Below are 18,325 nucleotides of genomic sequence, written 5' to 3' on the forward strand. Positions count from 1 at the left end.
TCTTTCAAAGAATCTCCCGACTTATGGCAGCAGGAGTGGTTCTATATCACCGAGCCCCGCGGTTCCAAGTGGGCAGCTGCGCCTGCGTTTCGATCTAGCCCCCCAATTCAGCTTGCATCGTGGATTAATAAGGGGTTGGACTGGGGATCAGTTGATGAGGTGCGGACTCTGCAAAGTCGCATCCGAAGCCTCATTGAAAGGGACATCAATATTGTCAACATTATTCAGGTAATGCTAGTCCGCCGGACCCTGCCGTGCTAGCGACGGCCTGTCCTCCTGTGGGAGTTTAACCCAGAAGGGCCGCAGACTCTTCAACACTTCTTCGGCACTACGCACGAAGGAATGTGGAAATTATTCTTCAGGAGGCGAAACAGTGGCCGGACACCACCGAAGATACTGGCCTAGACTGTAACCATCCAGACACCCCGGTAAGTACTCATCCGCCGAACACCTCATAGTTAGATATTCTGTGGTAAGATGCTAAGCAAACCATCTTCTTCCAGGGCTGGATAAAGAAAGCGGAACGGATTAGGTGTCCGGCCCCTCTTCCCGAAGACTCAGCGGATTCCTTGTTAACAAGGATGCTAGCACCGGCACCGCATCAGGCGCTGGCAGGGGAGGGCAAGGAGGAGAGTGCGAAGACTCAGGATGACCTTCGTTCCGGAGGTAAATCAGATACTGAGTCCGGAGAAATCGACATTTCCTCGCCCGAAGACGAAGGCGAAAGAGAAGCAAAGCCAGTATCCCTTCTCCATTCAGGAAGAAAAGGGCCGCCTCCGAAAGTTGGGAGGGGCGGTCTCCTAAGAGAGGCAAGATGCCACCGTCGAGCGGCTCGGGATCGGAAGGCGATGCCGGTGAACAGCTCCATCATGAGGACAAGCCCTCAACCAAACCGTAAGTGAATCCGGGATACTTTGATAGCGTCCCGCTTCTTTCTTGTTACCAAGAGATACGTAACGTGCCTGTGTATTTTTCATAGCCCAGCACAAAGTTTTTCTAGGCAATCCTCTTCTTCAGGATATGTCCTCCCCGAGGTGATGGAAAGCGAGACGCCTCCCCCGACCTCCTCGCCCAATAAGGCGGACGACTCCGAAGTGTCATCTCGGAGGGTTGTTTTTGATCAACAAGCCGTGCAGGGGATGAAAGAGGCGGTACCCAAAGGCGGACCTCCGATCGTCCGAGATTCGGGGGCCAATAATGAAGGCCCCGGACTGTCCGGCTTTCAGCCAACGATGATTCCGGAGACGGGTGAACGGGTTCCTTCAAAGGATGGACGTGCTCCCAGGGCAACTTCCGGAGACCCGGCGACGCCGGATATATTGCGGGATAAGCTGCGAAACACATCCGTCTCGGAGGAACAACGTACCTTGATGGGTACGGTGGTTGAGAACATTTTGTCCGCGAGGAGCGGGTTGAATGAAACCTTCATGAGCCTGCTAAAAGGCTTCGAGGTTTGTGATGTAGTTTTTTAAACTATATTTTATTTGCAAAGATGCACCTGTGTATAGGTAGTAGCCCCTGAGACTCGGGTTGCCTTCCCATGGGAGGCGAACAGAGGATCGAGAAGAAATATGCAAGGACTAATCTAATTAACTTGAACACAGGCTGCTTCCCCCCTGGCTACTTCCCAGACTACGGAAATTGCCGAGCTTCAGCGGAAGCTTGATGTGGCAGGGGATGACATTGTGTTAATCAATATGCGTCTTGACGAGTCGCAAGGTATGTATTCGGGGCAGTCCCTTCACATACTTTTTTGTGATATAAGCATGACGCTGAATGCTATATACTAGAATATGCATGACTGCAGATGGTGCCGCCGGCGTTGAAATTCTTCGGGCGGAGCTGGCCCGGGCCAAGGAGCATGCCCGGTTTAGTAATGCGGCTGCAGAGAAGGCATCGGCTGAGTTAGAAGCCGAACAAGCTGCTCGGCGCCAAGACGAGGAGAAGATATCCACGATGGCGCTCGAATTAAAAAAAGCTGCTAGCCGCTGTGAACTTCTTGAGAAGTTAAATGAAGCCAAAACGGCTGAACTTGACAAGGCCTTACGAGAGGCGAGAGAAGCGCAGTCTGAATCCAGGGTAGCCCGTGAGGAGATCTAGCAAGCTGGGGAGATTGCGGCTGGTAAGCCCTTTTTGCTGCAAACTAAGTTTGGCGATCTGAACTATGCTCAGCTTAACCAAGTGTGGAGTTCTCCGGACGAGTTTTTAGACTTGCCGAAGAGTTCTTCCGATGCGGTGCAGTTTTATCAAGTGCGAGAGGGATACGCAACGGAGAAGCTTTTCTGGTCACAATTTGGTGCGTCAAAGCGCCCTCTGTTGCTGAATGAACAAATGTCTCAATGGGCCGAGCTTCATAGGATATCCAGCGTTGCCATGAAGAACGTCATAATCCGGCTGTGGCCGACTGAGCCTGTTCCGAATAGCTACTTTGGCTTGGTGCAGCGGCTCGTTGATGTGGTGCCACGTATCAACGCTGTGAAGCGGTCGGCGTGCATTGAGGGTGCACGGATGGCCTTTGCCCGAGTCAAGACATTCTGGGGGAAGATGAGGGCCGTCGAAGTTGCGGCAAAGAGTCCACCCAAGGGCAAGGACCGTTATGCACCAGAGTATTATTTTAAAGACGTCTTAGAGGTCGCCCGCTTAATAGAGGGTCAATGCTCGAAAGACATAATATTCGAGTGAGGTGTATGAGAATTGTAAAAGATAATTTTATAGTTAATCTATTTTTATATTTTGCCTGAAAGCTTATGTTCCTCCTGTGCGGCCGTTTTAATATAATCTGGAAGTTTTCCAGTCGTCGGCTTCAGCCCCCTCGTAGGAAGTACAGGGGTGTTCGTGAAAGCATTTAATCACTCTTGATCCAACGTCTTGGTCCATGGAGGAGGTGATGATGCGGCGAACCAGGCAATCAGACTATAGGACGTTAACACTTTCACTTAGCCATAGGAGTTTTACAGGGGGGACTACGATATAGCCCCTAGTATGTGTACGGCTTATTCCAATGTGGTGCGCTACATATATGACCTGAAAAAAAGGTCCTTCGTGTAATACGGAGGGAATCGTGATAGATTCCGATAAGTCATCGAGTGGTTGACCAGCTCTCGCAGCATCATGACAGTCGGTTTTCGGCTTTCTCTACTGAGGTGCTTGACCAGACGAGCTGGAAGCACAATCGCAGTAGTTCTCCCTTTACTACCCTAGCCGATAGAGCGGAACGTAAGGTAGCAAGCACAGGAGCCGGGCAACCCAACCATTGACCCAAGGCATGATTCGGACCTGATGCATATAGGGCCAAACTCGCGACGCAGAAGTACGCTGTGAAAGCTGTTCGGACTTTGTTGGCAACTCATTTGTTCCCATACCGAGCCCCTGGCCGGTTGTGCCGAGGTATATCTGTGAGACAACCATAGGGGCCATATTCATTGGCGAAAAGACACGAATGATTAATTCGGATAATGTTTACTGGGACCTGAGCGATATGCCGATGATTACTTTATATATATAAAAACCACAACCCCGGCTATTTGACATGCCCGGGGTCGAAGGCGGAGGAAAAAGGCATATTACAGGCTCGAAATAAAGAGTGCGGTCTACAAAAAGTTATTTTGGACCTCCTGTCGCACGTCTGCGCCGCCTGTCCTCGGCGAGAGGGAATCCTTGATGGAAGTAACCCCTGAGGTGAGTGTACGGATCCGAACTCCGATAGAGTCAGTTTGGATTTTTGTCCTTTGCATCACCTGTTTTTAAGAGATAAAAAAGAAAGAAAAAAGGAAGTAGATAAAAAATGTTACGGGAATGCTTGCGGGCTTGTCCGTATTGTGCTTCCGCCTATGCCCATGGTATCTTGAGTGCATAGTGATGTATGCGCGGTACAAATATTGCAGGTATATGCGGCAGGCGGCAGAAGCCGAACTGCTATTTCTGTTCCGGGATTGGTCGATCCTCTCCGTCGTCCCTATCGCCTGGCGGCCTCCTCCCCTTGTGTTCGGCGTTGAGCTTGCCGGCCTGCTTGAAGACCCAACAGTTTCTGTTGCTATGATTAGCTGGTTTATCGGGGTGGCCGTGAATCTGGCAGGGTCGGTCCAATATCCTGTCTAGGTTGGATGGTCCGTCTCGATTCGCCTTGAATGACTTTTTTCGTTGACCGGGTTTGGGATTGTTAAATCCGGCGTTGACCGCTGTGTCACATGATCTTTCATTATCATTGCGACTATTGTGTTTGTTTCGCCATGGCTTGCCATTGCCGTCTCAGGCTTCGGAGGTGCCCAGGTCGCCGGTGTTGTTTCTTCTACGAGCGAGCCAGCTGTCCTCTCCCGCGCAAAAGCGGGTCATTAAAGCGGTAAGGGTTGTCATGGATTTAGGTCCTTCTTGACCGAGGTGGCGTGCTAGCCATTCATCTCGGACGTTGTGCTTGAAGGCCGCAAGGGCTTCCGCGTCCGGACAGTCGACGAGTTGGTTCTTTTTAACTAAGAACCTAGTCCAGAGCCTCCTGGCTGACTCTCCGGGCTGTTGGACATGTGACTTAAGTCATCGGCATCCGGTGGCCGGACATATGTTCCTTGGAAGTTGTCGCGAAAGGCGCCTTCCAAATCTTCCCAGCTGCTGATAGAATTTTCCGGCAGACTGTTTAACCAGTACCGAGCTGGTCCTTTGAGTTTTAGTGGTAGGTATTTGATGGCATGAAGGTCATCTCCGCGGGCCATGTGGATATGGAGGAGGAAGTCCTCTCCGCGGGATCCGTTGTTCCGTCGTATGATTCGATATTCATGGGTTTGAACCCGTCTAGAAATTCATGCTCCATTACTTCGTCCGTGAAGCAAATTGGGTGTGCGGCGCCTCTATGCTGGGCCACACTGCGGCGTACCTCCGATGGAGTCCATTTGCAGTTTTCTGCCCGGGCGTGGCTAGGTTTGTCACGTCCGAATAGGTAGCCGTTGTCATGTGTCGAGGCACGTCTTCGCGATCCGTAAACCGATCTTGCGTGTCCTGCTCTACTGCCCAAGTCTTGTCGAAGGTCGTATGTACGCCCCCGAGCTGTTTTATTCTTGCCTTTACAGCGAGGTGGGGTGGTCTGGTGTTCGGCCTGAGTTGCCGCTTTATCCGGACCAAGTTGTGGTACGGGCTCCAGCGCCTCGTCATCGAACTGGGGTAGCAATCTACGCTTCGGGTAGCTTTTGACTGGGCCACTACGGCTGTGTTCTTCGGTGGCCAGGACTTCGGTCCACCTATCATTGAGCAGATCTTGGTCCGCTTGGAGCTGTAGCTGCTTCTTTTTCAGGCTTCTTGCAATGGCTATTAGCCGGCGCTTGAAGCGCTCCTGCTCGAGAGGTTCCTCGGGCACGATGAAATCCTCGTTGCCGAGGCTTTCCTCCTCCTCGGAGAGCGGAAGATAGTTACTGTCCTCCGTGTCTTCGTGTATGGCCTGTTCATCCTATTCAGAGGTTGCTCCCACAGGGTCTTCATTGTCTTCGGCATCGTCCGGAGTATTGTTTTCTCCGGTGCCGGTGTTGTTGTCTTTTGTACGACGTGACTTACAGCGGCGCCGCTGACGTCGGTGACTGGGCTTTGTCTCAGGAGGTTTATCTTCAACTGGATCCTCTTTGTCATCGTTGTTAGTTTCTTTGGGTGTATCCACCATGTATACGTTGTAGGAAGAAGTGGCCGTCCGTCGCCCAATGAGTGGCGGGTTTTGGCCCTACTCTTTGTCGGCATCGTCGTCTGTACTGACGATGTCCTCGGAGCCGTAATCAAGCATGTCAGCTAAGTCCTCGACAGTGGCTATGGAGTGGGTGGCGGGTGGGAAGCAAAATTCCCCGTCATCAGCCCCTAGTTCTAACCGTACATAGTTCGACTGTGGGTCCCCCGCCAAGGACAAGTTCTTTAATGAGTTCAGCACATCGCCCAAGGGCGAGTGCTGGAAGATGTCTGCGCCGCTGAACTCGAAGATCGCTAAACGATCAAGCTCGGTATCCGCGGACTCACGTGGTTCGGAACTTATACCCGGAGAAGAGTCCGGAGTTCCGGTGACACAGATATTGTGTGAGGTTAAGTCTATGTGCGGCTCCAACGCCGGGAAATCCGTGGCCTCCGTGGTGGGGTCGAGCCTCCCATCCTTGGATGCCGCAGTGTGCTCTGGATCTAAGGCCAGAGTGGTTGCAGGAGCTATCTCCTGGAAGCGGTCTGACGACAGATTTAGGTCATGCTCGTCAAGGTGACCAGGCGCGGTTGCCGTGGTCTCGAATCCGGCGAAGATCAAATCTCCACGGATGTCCGCCAACGTAATTCAAGCTCCCGAAACTGACCTGATGGCCAGGGGCGTAGCTGTTGATCTGCTCCAGGTGGCCAAGCGAGTTGGCCCGCAGTGCAAAGCCACCGAACACGAAGATCTGTCCGGGGAGGAAGGTTTCTCCTTGGACAGCGTCACTATCGACGATTGAAGGGGCCATCGGACCTTTTTGTCGACAGCACAGTGGAAATCTCAATGAAAGCACCAATGTCGGTGTCAAAACCGGCGGATCTCGGGTAGGGGGTCCCGAACTGTGCATCTAAGGTCGATGGTAACAGGAGACAGGGGACACGATGTTTACCCAAGTTCGTACCCTACTTCCTGCTTGATTGATCTTGATGAATATGAGTATTACAAGAGTTGATCTACCATGAGATCGCGATGGCTAAATCCTAGAAGTCTAGCCCGTATGACTATGGTAATGAGTCTCCCTCCTTCCGGACTAAGCCTTCCGGTTTATATAGACACCGGGAGGATCTAGGGTTACACAAGGTCGGTTACAAAGGAAAAGAATCTACATATTTGGTCGCCAAGCTTGCCTTCCACGCCAAGGAGAGTCCTATCCGGACACGGGTGCAGTCTTCGGTCTTCGTATCTTCACAGCCCATCAGTCCGGCCCATGGCTAACAGACCGGACGCCCGAGGACCCCTTAGTCCAGGACTCCCTCACCGACCAAGTAGGATGTTTCTTGGTCGGTCGATCCTTCAGTCGGCGCGCTGATCCGTTTGTTCTTTTTTTTGTTTCCCTTTCTTTTCTCATTGGATTTTTTATTTCTTCACTAGTTTTCCTTGCTATACTTCGGTTTTCTATTTTCTTCATTTTTATTTAATTTTCTATTGTTTCTTCCGTAGTTTTCATTGGTTTTTTTTTTCTTTTCTTTCTTGTTGTCTTCTTTTTTCATGGGTTTGTTTGTTTCTTTCTTGTTTTTCATCGGGTTTGTTTCTATCTTTCTTGGTTTTCACTTTTTCTTCATTCTTTTGCATTGGTTTTCATTAGTTTCTTTTTCTTTGGTTTCCTTTGTTTCTTTTTCGGTTTTTAGTATTTTCATTGTTTTTCCTTTTTTTCATTTTTTGGTTTCATTCTACATGTTTGAAACATCAAGAACATTTTTTATACACCCGTTTAACATCTTTTTTAATGCATGATTACCATTTAACATACGACCTCTGTTCCTAAACATAAGATCTTTTAGAGATTCCAATATGGACAACATATGGGGAAAATGAGTGAATCCACACTCCAAAATATGTCTATATACATCTGTATGTAGTCCATATTGAAATCTCTTAAAAGGCATATATTTAGAAACGGAGAGAGTATTTTTATGATCTCTACCTTTTTGGTGACACATTGTACATTTTTTTGTATACTTCTGAAACATTTTATATACACATGCCTAACATTTTTTAAGTACGTGGTTAATATTTTTCATATACACCTTATAATTTTTTAAATATTTTATATACACATTGTTAAATTTTGTACAAAACAGTAACATGATAGACATTTTCTAAACATATTTAAGTTCCTATGTCTAATTTTTTCCATACACATTGTACAATTTTTTATGACCATCAGCAATATTGTTTATACATGTTGAACATTTTTTAAATAAATCATTAACATATTTTATATATACGTTTCGATGTCCAATTTTTCACATACGCAATTTGCACTTTTTTGTGTGTATACGGAAAAATTTATATACATGTTTCACTTTTTAAATACATGATTAATGTTTTTTCATATACATGTTTTGATGCCACTTTTTCCATACACAATGTATACTTTTTGTGTATATAAAAAAATTGTATAACATTTAAAATTTTCTAAATGCATGATCAACATATTTCAATTACGTATATAAAGTGATTTATATATGGATATATGTAGAATATTTAGAAACATAAGTAAAAGTATAAAACAAAACTGTGAATAAAGGAAAAAAATAGAGCTGAAGGCCTCTGTTCCCCGCTGGGCTGGCCCATTCTGCGCTCTATCTCGCATGAAGCAACGCTTTTTCTATAGGAGCAACTAACGAAGGAGCGCTCCTTCGGGAGCCTCCTCAAGGGTCACTAGGGGTGGCTGAGAGTGCGCCCTCTGGATTTTATTTTATTTTTATTTTTCGCACGCATTTTTAACCTTTTAGATGGTTTTTTTAGGTTTTCATTTTTCCATCTTTCTTTCTTAGCTTTGGGAAAAAAATTAAAATTTTATTTGGCGTGCAAAATGTGTGTTTTTTTGGCTTCCGGGAGAGACATGGGTTTGCTTCCGCAAGAGGCATGGCCATGTTTCTCGGAATCGAAAAAAAATGTGTTTTTTACTTCCGCAACAAAACTGGAAAAAATGTGTTTTCTTTTTCTTTTTCTTCCATGAGAGACACAAATTTGCTTCCGCGAGAGGCACGGCCATGCCTCTCGGAAATGAAAAAACATATTGACCGTGCTTCTTGGAAACAAAAAAAATGTATTTTCTTTTTTTCCTTCCGCGAGAGGTACGGGTTTGCTTTCGCGAGAGGCACGGATTTGCTTATGCAAAATTCACGGTAGAGCGCCACTTGTCGCAACTTAGTAGGTGGGAGTGACCTTTGCAAAAAGTGCTTGTTAATTAGTGATTTCGTTTTCCTATTTGACACATTCTGTGCCAAGTAGTCGATTGTTTGCACAAACTCGATCAAGCTAGCGATCGAACTGGGTCGGGCCATTTACAAGCGGCGAGTACATAGCATGGGGTTTTCGGAACATTCTGGAAGGTTTCAACCCTGGTTGTTTCCGTTTGGGGGACATTCGAGAAGGTTCCTGAACCATTTTTTACTTGTTTTTTCAGTTTCTTATGGTTTTTTTATATTTTGTTTCTTTTTTCATTTATGTTCCTTTTCTTTTCTTTACATTTTTGTTCAAAACTTTCATAACTGTTCAGAAAAAATGGGGATTTCAATAACTAATTCTATATAAAAAATTGGCCGCAAATTTAAAAAATTGGTCATGTTCCAAAAAAAAAATCTGGGGAGTGAAAATTTGTTCCCGTTTCCAAAAAATGTTCAACTTTGTTTTACAAATGTTTGTGTTTTAAAATATTGTCCATAAGTTTCAAAACATGTTCTTCTTTAAATTATTGTTTGTAAATTTCAAAAACAATGTTCATATTTTCAAATTTTGTTCTATTGTGTCGAAAAAAGTTCCAGTTTGCAAAAAATATCCGCGTTCAAAATTTTGGTTATTTTCAAAAAAATGTTCCTGTCTTAAAAAATGTCCGTGCTCCATTTTCTTGGGAATTTCTAAAAATGTTCCTGGTTTTTCGTAAAAATTCTTGGTTTTAAGAAAAATCGAGAGTTTCCGAAAAAAGTTTTGTTTCGAAAAATTGGTCATTATTTTCAAAAACAAATCCCATTTATCAAAAATGTCTTATTTTTTATTAAATTATACACAATTGTGAAAAGTGTTCGTGTTTCGTAATACATTTTGGTTTTTCCAAAACAAATATTTTGCGTTTTAAATTTCAAAAATATTCGGATCTCGCTAGTTTTGGTTCTTAAGGCTTTTGCGCTATACTATATCCAGGAGCGCTTGCTAGCACAACTGATAATAGCACATTTTCTGCAACGCGTGGTCCTAGGTTCGATCCCTTATGAAGTGCTACTTTTTTTTAGGTCTCCAGGTAGATCTCGGGTGCTGCTAGCCGCGTCACCTAGGTCCCTCTCATGGTAATTTGAGGGCGTGTCGTACTTGAGGCTATTCCAGCCATTTTTCCTGTTTTCTTTTGTTTCTTTATTTTTTTCATTATTTCTTGCATTTTGTTTCTTCGTTTTTCTTTTCTTGCATTTTGTTTTTGTTCATTTTTTTGGTTTTCTTTTTTCTTCTCCATTTTTTTGTTTTTCTTAATTTTTTCCATTTTCACTCTACAATTTCCTACGTGTGAAAAACATTTTTTAGTAAGTGGTCAACATTTTTTGTATATACCTTCAGCATTTTCTGAATGCTTGTTCAACATTTTTAAAATTGTTGTTCAACATTTTAATACTAATTTCAACATTTTTTAAATACTCTTTCGACATTTTTCAAATTCTCGTTTAACATTTTTCAAATACATGTTCAACATTTTTACTACTTATTCAACATTTTCAAATACTTGTTCAATATTTTCCAAATAATCGTTGAACATCTTGTAATACTTATTCAACATTATTCAAGTACTTTTTCAACATTTTTCAAATACTAGTTTAATATTTTTAATACTTATTCAACATTTTTCAATTACTTGTTCAACATTTTTGATATGTGTGTGTGTGTGTGCGCGCGCGCGCGCGTGTGTGTGTAATATTTAAGTACAAAATAAAGCAAAAAGCAAGAACGGAAAACAGGAAAAAAAATAGGTCGCGGCCGCCCATGCGGCTGGGCTGGCCCATCTGTGGCTCCGTCTAGGGCGAGGGTTCACCCTCGTCTCGCATAACGCGAGGAATAGGCGCGCCCCTATTTCTGGGAGTCTCTATATGACGCATTTTGCGTCAGGCCGGAGCCGACGGGACGGCCCATTAGCACTGCTTCAGCGACGACGATCTGTAGCCGATTTATGCACGACACATGTTAACAGGCACCCATCACTTTGGATCGATGGGGTTATAGCCATCGATCACAGCTTCGTCTACAAATCGTCCACCAAAGTGTCGTGTGCATAGTGATTTCGGTTTTTTTATGCACGTAATCTAGCGACTAAGTGACAATGTAGTGAACCTGTAGCACATTGTTTTTTTGGGGGGGGGGGGGGGGGGGGGGGAGTTCAACACAGTTTCTTGAACAGCGGGAAACATTTTCGAAATTGTGAATAATGTTTTGAAACATGGACATCTCTCCAATCTAAACCTAATCCCAATCTAATGTGATCTAAATTTGATCTAATCAAAATCAAAATATCGATATCTGTTATATATATATACTACTCCTACTTAAAAATAATGCAAGATACCATGTTTCACTTTGTTTGCGTCCAACGTCCCACTCATCATCGTTTTTTCTCGGGTTTTCATGCCTTCTAGATTTCAGCAAACCAATCTTTGGTAACCAGTAAACCAGATCTTATCTATGATGTATAGAAATAAATTTATGATTCATAAATAAACTGTTTCTTATGAGAAAACTTAATATATGTCAGACATTTTTGTTAACTAAATAAATGGCAATAAATTCTCTGTCCGTAGACAAATAAATATCAATCAAACTGGGTTAATAAAGCAAAAAATATTACGGCACATACCTATTTTGCCAGTTTAATAAATGACCAAAAAATGTCGCTTTATATAACCAAATCATCATTTTACTTTGTCTATTTGCTTTGCATCAAGATTTATCCTGTATGGTCCTCTCATTGTGCTAAAAAAATATTTGGTTCCCGGGGCAACGCGTGGGCACATATACTTACTATTATCATAAAGGAAAACCCTTCGCACCTCAGTGAAGAGAAGATCTCATGGAACATCTGTAGTTCTCTCTGGAAGTCTAGTAGAGGGGCTTGATAATTTCATGCCACTATTTGGAAAAGGTTTCTTTTTAGCTCTCAGGGCATCTCCAACAGCGACCCGCGAAGTTCAAAACATTTTCTTGAACAACGGGGAACATTTTTGAAATTGTGAATAATGTTTTGAAACATGGACATCTCTCCAATCTAAACCTAAATCCCGATCTAATGTAATCTAAATTTGATCTAATCAAAATCAAAATATCTATATCTGTTATATATATACTACTCCTACTTACAAATAATGCAAGATACCATGTTTCACTTTGTTTGCGTCCAACGTTCCACTCATCATCGTTTTTTCTCGGGTTTTCATGCCTTCTAGATTTCAACAAACCAATCTTTGGTAACCAGTAAACCAGATCTTATCTACGATGTATAGAAATAAATTTATGATTCATAAATAAATTGTTTCTTATGATAAAACTTAATATATGTCAGACATTTTTGGTAACTCAATAAATGGCAATAAATTCTCTGCCCATAGACAAATAAATATCAATCAAACTGGGTTAATAAAGCAAAAAACAATTACGGCACATACCTATTTTGCCAGTTTAATAAATGACCAAAAAATGTCGCTTTATATAACCAAGTCATCATTTTACTTTGTCTATTTGCTTTGCATCAACATTTATCTTGTTTGGTCCTCTCATTGTGCTAAAAAATATTTGGTTCCCATGGCAACGTGTGGGCATATATACTTACTATTATCATAAAGGAAAACCCTTCGTGCCTCAGTGAAGAGAAGATCTCACGGAACATGTGTAGTTCTCTCTGGAAGCCTAGTAGAGGGGCTTGATAATTTCATGCCACTATTTGGAAAAGGTTTCTTTTTAGCTCTCAGAGCATCTCCAACAGCGACCCGCAAATTTCCTTCTACATCCGTCCGTGAAAGCTTGGGACCAGACCATGGATACGGATGCGGGAGGCCACCATCCAACACTGACGCATACAACCAGCCAACAATTCAAACTAATCGGATCGTTCAAACACAGCCGGATTTCATATAAACATGACGGAATTCATACAAACCCGATGAAAATGTTTACGTTTTGGACATATTTTAACTAAAAAGGTAAACCTATCTGCACGTACGGTCGCACGGAGCTTCACACCCATGACACAGATACACTACACTATCTTCGACCGGTCGCGGCGGATCCCTTTTGTCTTCCTCATGTCCGGCAGCCCACTCATCGGACTGCGGAGAGCCCTAAAGATATATGCTTCAACGCAAAGGGCGGCTCGCTTCCCCACCGCTCATCCGAGTGGAACCGTCGGCTAATGCTTCAGCCAGAGGGGAAGGGGGGCGCCTCCGCTTCCGTGGAGCCCAATCGGGGGTCAACGATGGCCTGCGCTGAAGAACCGGGCAAGTCCCCGGTTGTGCAAGCCGGCGACGCGCCAACGGTGGCCTTCCTGGGACCCATGCGGCGGCGGGAATCCCGTGTTCTACTTTCCCTCGATGTTGGCGGTGGACGCGGACACGCTGGCCACTGACTCGTCGATCACCGTGCAACCGACTTCTTTCTTTGCCGACAGGGCACGGTTACGAGCACGTTGCGGCGGATGGCGCGGTCGCAGGCACAGGAGGCGTGGTATGACGCAGCGTCGTCCACGACAGCGACGATGCCCGTGTCGCCGTGCTGCCGTGGAGCAACTCGCCACTCCTCCGCGAGCTGGCTTGGAGCGGCGAGTTGCTGAACCACGCACCGGCTTGGGGGTGATAACTTTATCCTTTGGGCTAGGCGAGGGAGGTGGAGCAGCGAGCTGCCACGCTTGTATCCGACCGTCTCGATTGGCCACCCAGCCGGTTCATATGCTAGAGAACTGCTCTTCCTGCTCGTCGGATGCCATTGAAAGGATGGAGAAAATGATGGAGGAGGAGATGGGGAGCAGCGAAGTGGTGCGATTCTTGCCCAGCGTATGGCCTTATTTAAATAGAGGGCGGACGGGAGGAGCTTGCCCGACGTTGCGTCTAATGCCGGCCCGCTCGTGACCAGACGTGGCCGGAGTAGGTTTCTCGTCTTCCACGCGGGTTTAATGGAGGCGTTTGAATGCGGCGATGAGGCATGTTCAGCCGGGCGTGCAGCGGGCGACGCCCTCGGCCGGTGTGCCACTTCAATGGTGGAGGCAGTGAGAGGTCGGGTCCGCTTTGAGCCATCCTTAATGTGGAGCGGCTTGCTCTACAGCAGCATGAATGCAGACAGCTGACGCCGGGTGGTAAGCGCGCGCGGGAGGGAGAAGGGGGGTTTGGGTGGGCCAGGGCGGTCAGAAGCGGGCGTGGGAGCGTTCTGAACTCCAGCAAAGCCCCCCCCCCCCCCCCCCCCCCCGACATTTATCTCCGGTTTGCGGGAAAAAGTACGTCCGGCAATGCCATGGACCGATACAGAACCGCGTTGGATGGCTTCCGCGATCCGGACAGCGTGGTCCGGCCGGATGCGGGAGGTTTGAGGGTCGGCGTTGGAGATGCCCTTTCTATATGGTTCACCAAGCCATGATCTAACTAGGTGTCATAGAAGATTTATGAATTGTAAAGTTTTTTTTGGTTTCATAATGTATGGAGCATGTGTATAAGGAAGCTACCATCGACTGTCATCCAGTAATATACAGTCCAAACAAAGCATAACCAAGCAATGCTTCTCTCCTACCACATAAAACCTCTTAGAAAAACATAATCTGCAAAAGGAGAGTGCTCGACTCAACAACCTAGCAGCCCAAGAAATGAATAACCCATCGGATATTAGCCAGCAAACAAAGATCCACCAAGAAAAGAGAAAAGCAATGATATGTACGAAGAAAAGCCATAAAAGCGGCGCAGCGAAGTATATTCTAGTAACTATGAAAAACGCTATTTCGCTGCTCTGCGCACGAAAGAAAAGGAGAGAAACGGTCGGCTTGCAACTTACTACATGTCATGATTGCACCCATCAAATCAGTGTTGTTTGTGTGATACAAAGAGAATCACAACCCTCAAACACCGACATTTCCCCTCTCCTCATGACGCTCATACATCAAACCCTCGCCATCAACAGTGCCAAACTTGAGGAACCCTCTCGCCCTACAAAACTTCATGAGGTAATACACCCCGAGGCCTGCCGCAGTGAACATAGCGCTGATGGCATACACCTTCCAGCCAGCGATGGCCATGACGAAGACAAGGAACCCCGAGGGGACGAGGCAGAGGACAACGATGCCTGGTAGTCGTAGCGGTACACGGTAGGGGCGCGACATCTCGGGCCGTTTGATCCGAAGCCAAACGAAGGTGGCAAACTCGAGGAGCATGCCAAGGCTGTAGAGGAAGTTGGCAGCGGCCACGATGTTGTTGAAGCTGAAGAAGGACATGCCGAGGGTGATGAGGCTGGTGACCACGATGCTGACCCAGGGAGTATTGAAGATTGGGGCGCGGAGCGCGAACACGCGGGGGAGGAGGCCTAGGTCCGCCATTCCAAGAAGCTGGAATGCCGCACTGCTTAGTGTCGCCGAGTAGAGGCCGATGGAGGAGAGCACCGCGCCCACCTCGATCCAGTACTTGAGCCAGTCGCCAGCGATCGTGCCTGCATTTCAGTGACATTAACCGTGTCACAGATGGTTTGTGGCCAAATGGTACTCTTGCCTTTTGTGAAGAAAACCTTTTTTGTAGACAAAAAAAAAGTTAATTTTGTCTTGCATCTTCAGTACTGTCACACTTCACACATGCCATAGGCCGAATGGTACTGAACATGCTACCAGAACACTTGCAATGTCTACAATTTCAGTTTAAGAACATAAAAAAACTTGGCTGAACATATCTGTAACATGAACTTGCAAGTTGCTCATACGGTCGTGGACTCGTGGTGAATGCAGAGTATGTGTGCACAACATGCAACAATATCCTACGATTCTTTATGCCAAAAGGGAACGAATCATTTGCAATCCCAACAACACTAAAGAACTGTTACCAAATCCATCCATCTGGTGTACTAGTATGATCATGGAAATACGCATTAATATGTAGAGAACAATACCAATCAATAGCTGTAGTGGATCGACAGAAATATAACGGCTGCCAACGTGATGTTGCAACTTGCAAGCAACACGGTTGTAAAGCAATGCGTTTTGCGTTGATTTAATAATCGAAATGATGAGTGAATTGATGATTACCTGCGGCGTCGGCGAAGAAGCCGTTCCCCCATTGCTCCGGCGGCGCGTCGACGGCGCCGGTGGCCGCCATGAGCGGCAGCAGGTACCCGAGGGACGTCATGGCCACGGACGACATGAGCGCCGTCGGGAACGTCCTGCCGGGGTTCTCCACCTCGCCGGCCATCGTGCTCACGCTGTCCCAGTAGTTGAGGTTCCAGAACAGCGTGTTGAAGAAGAGCTTCCAGTCCTTGTCGCCGGCGGTGGCCGCCCACCTGTGCGGCCGGATCTTGGGCAGCGCGATGCCGGACATGAGCACGAACGGCGACAGCGAGGCGACCCCCAGCGCCACGGCGGACCACCCCACGACGCTGAGGCCGGTGTAGTTGAGCACGGAGAGCGCGACGTTGAAGGTGACGATGGTGGCCACCCGCGCGCCGCCGTCGGCCACGGCGGGGACGACGCGGGCGAGGTAGTCGGCGCAGAGCGCGGGGAAGGCGGCGCCGTTGATGGCCCCCGACACGTACTTCCAGGTGCCCATGAGGGAGCCCGAGACGGGGCCGAAGGCGCGGTCCGCCCAGACGACGAAGCCGCCGTTCCCGGGCATCGCGGTGGAGAGCTCGGCCGTGACGAGCGACTCCGGGATGGCCCAGATGAAGGGGAAGATCAAGAAGCCGAGCAGCGCGAAGAGGGGCCCCGCCGACTGCACCGCCGGCTCGGCGCCGTAGGGCCCGCCGGCGACCTCGAAGAAGATGAGGAAGATGAGCGGGACCAGGGACAGCTTGTTCTTGCCGCCCTTCTTGCCATGTCCGGCCCCTCCTCCTCCTCCTCCTCCTCCCGCTCCGCCGCCGTCATCGGCCGGCGCCGCCGCCGCCGCCGCCTTGTCGCCGTCGGGGTTCTTGATTTCCCCGGTCATCCCCGGACCAGGAGCAGGAGCCGGGATAGGAATGGGAATCTGTAACCGACCCTGGATTCGTGCTCCGCGGAGTCGGGGGAGGGGGTTGGTCTCGGCCTCGCGCAGCCATTGGGGACCGAGTTTATATGACAGCGATCCTCTCCGCGCATAACTGCTTTAGCAGGGCCGCGCGGTTGGTGCAGCGACAAGGCACTTGGGACTGATCACACACGCGCACGACCGACGAACACCGGAACGAGATCCACGGATTCCATGATGAGAATTCGATGCGATTTGGTTGGAGACGGGCAGCACAACGAATTCTATGCGTGATGAGATGTGATGTGATCCGATACTCTGCTCTGCCTTGCCCAGTTGGCTCCGAATGAGTCCAAGTTGCGGAACTGATTCAGGTGAGTGCATCTTGGGCCCCACTCTCTCGTCCCCTGCCGACCGCGCATCTTGGAGCATGTGGAAATTCAGTTCCGAATCCTGGTGACCTGGCTAGCTTCAAAGAGGCTCATGACATCTCCGTGTTGCAGAAAGAAACGTTCTCGATTAGGGTGCGATTTTGTAGCGTGTCACTCGTTCAGCATGGTAAAGAGTCTGATCGCCGGTGCCTTACGATAATACCACAAACGAACAAAATGAGATCATGTTAATCTCTTTCCATCATAGAGGGATTTTTTCAGGCTCCAGATTCCTCTTTGTTGACTTTGACCGAAGAGTTCTAACCCCTAAAATGAGATCATGTTAATCTCTAAAGGTACTAGAACAATGCCCGTGCGTTACAACGGATATAAATATTCTACTACATTAGCTTGTGATTTACATGTCAATTATAATGCGATTGTGTAAATAAATGTTCATCAAATTCTGACTGTAAATTACCTTATATTTTGATTAGAAGTTTGGTAAGTAAATTAAAGTGGAATTGGTTCAGAAGGTAAGTAAATTAAGGTGATTGGTCATCATATACATGAAATGTTGGACGAAGGGATGGTGGGAAGAAAGGTGAGATGGGAACCTTACGTTCTTTTTAAGAAGTATAGAGAAATTAGTTCAGAAGGTAAGTAAATTAAGGTGATTGATAATCATATACATGGAAGGTTGGACGAAGGGGTGGTGGGAAGAAAGGTGAAATGGGAACCTTCCGTTCTTTTTAAGTAGTAGAGATAGAGACTAAGCTCCTTCAAAATGGGGCTCTATTATTGATCGATGCTGGAGGGACGTGTGGGGCCTGTTGATGCTTAAAGAGTGGCTTGATGAAGTCAAATTTATGATTGGATGCCACCATTGGATGGCCCTCTCCAAAACAATCAAAATAGATATGAATACGGTCCAAAATGGAGCCAAAGATATGACAATTTCAGATATGCACGTGCTTCCTTAAGCTTGAATTCCTCGTTATTCGGCGTAGATCAACTTATAAATTTATTTATTTTTTTGTTGGGGGGTGGGGGTCAAAACTAACTTGCAAACGGCGAAAAGAAAAACAAAAGTAAATAAAAAG

At 46.7% G+C, this 18,325-nt stretch overlaps 1 protein-coding gene across 1 annotated transcript; it reads right to left on the bottom strand.

Moving 5' to 3' along the window:
* Window positions 1-14,693: 14,693 nt before the first annotated feature.
* LOC123169158 (probable polyamine transporter At3g13620) lies at window positions 14,694-17,206 on the bottom strand. Its single transcript, XM_044587010.1, has 2 exons — window positions 15,942-17,206; window positions 14,694-15,355 (listed from the first exon to the last, which is right to left on the bottom strand). The coding sequence occupies exons 1-2, from the start codon at window positions 16,831-16,833 to the stop codon at window positions 14,772-14,774; spliced, it is 1,476 nt and encodes a 491-aa protein (XP_044442945.1). The 5' UTR covers window positions 16,834-17,206; the 3' UTR covers window positions 14,694-14,771.
* Window positions 17,207-18,325: the final 1,119 nt, after the last annotated feature.

This window comes from Triticum aestivum, chromosome 7D, assembly GCF_018294505.1.
Source record: "Triticum aestivum cultivar Chinese Spring chromosome 7D, IWGSC CS RefSeq v2.1, whole genome shotgun sequence".
Taxonomy (NCBI): domain Eukaryota; kingdom Viridiplantae; phylum Streptophyta; class Magnoliopsida; order Poales; family Poaceae; genus Triticum; species Triticum aestivum.

Bases quoted from the DNA above. Each gene is read 5' to 3' on its own strand.
- LOC123169158 (XM_044587010.1), bottom strand. From the start codon at position 16,833: ATGACCGGGGAAATCAAGAACCCCGACGGCGACAAGGCGGCGGCGGCG. The intron at 15,356-15,941 runs GTAATCATCAAT...ACTGAAATGCAG, and splicing joins CTTCTTCGCCGACGCCGCAG to GCACGATCGCTGGCGACTGG.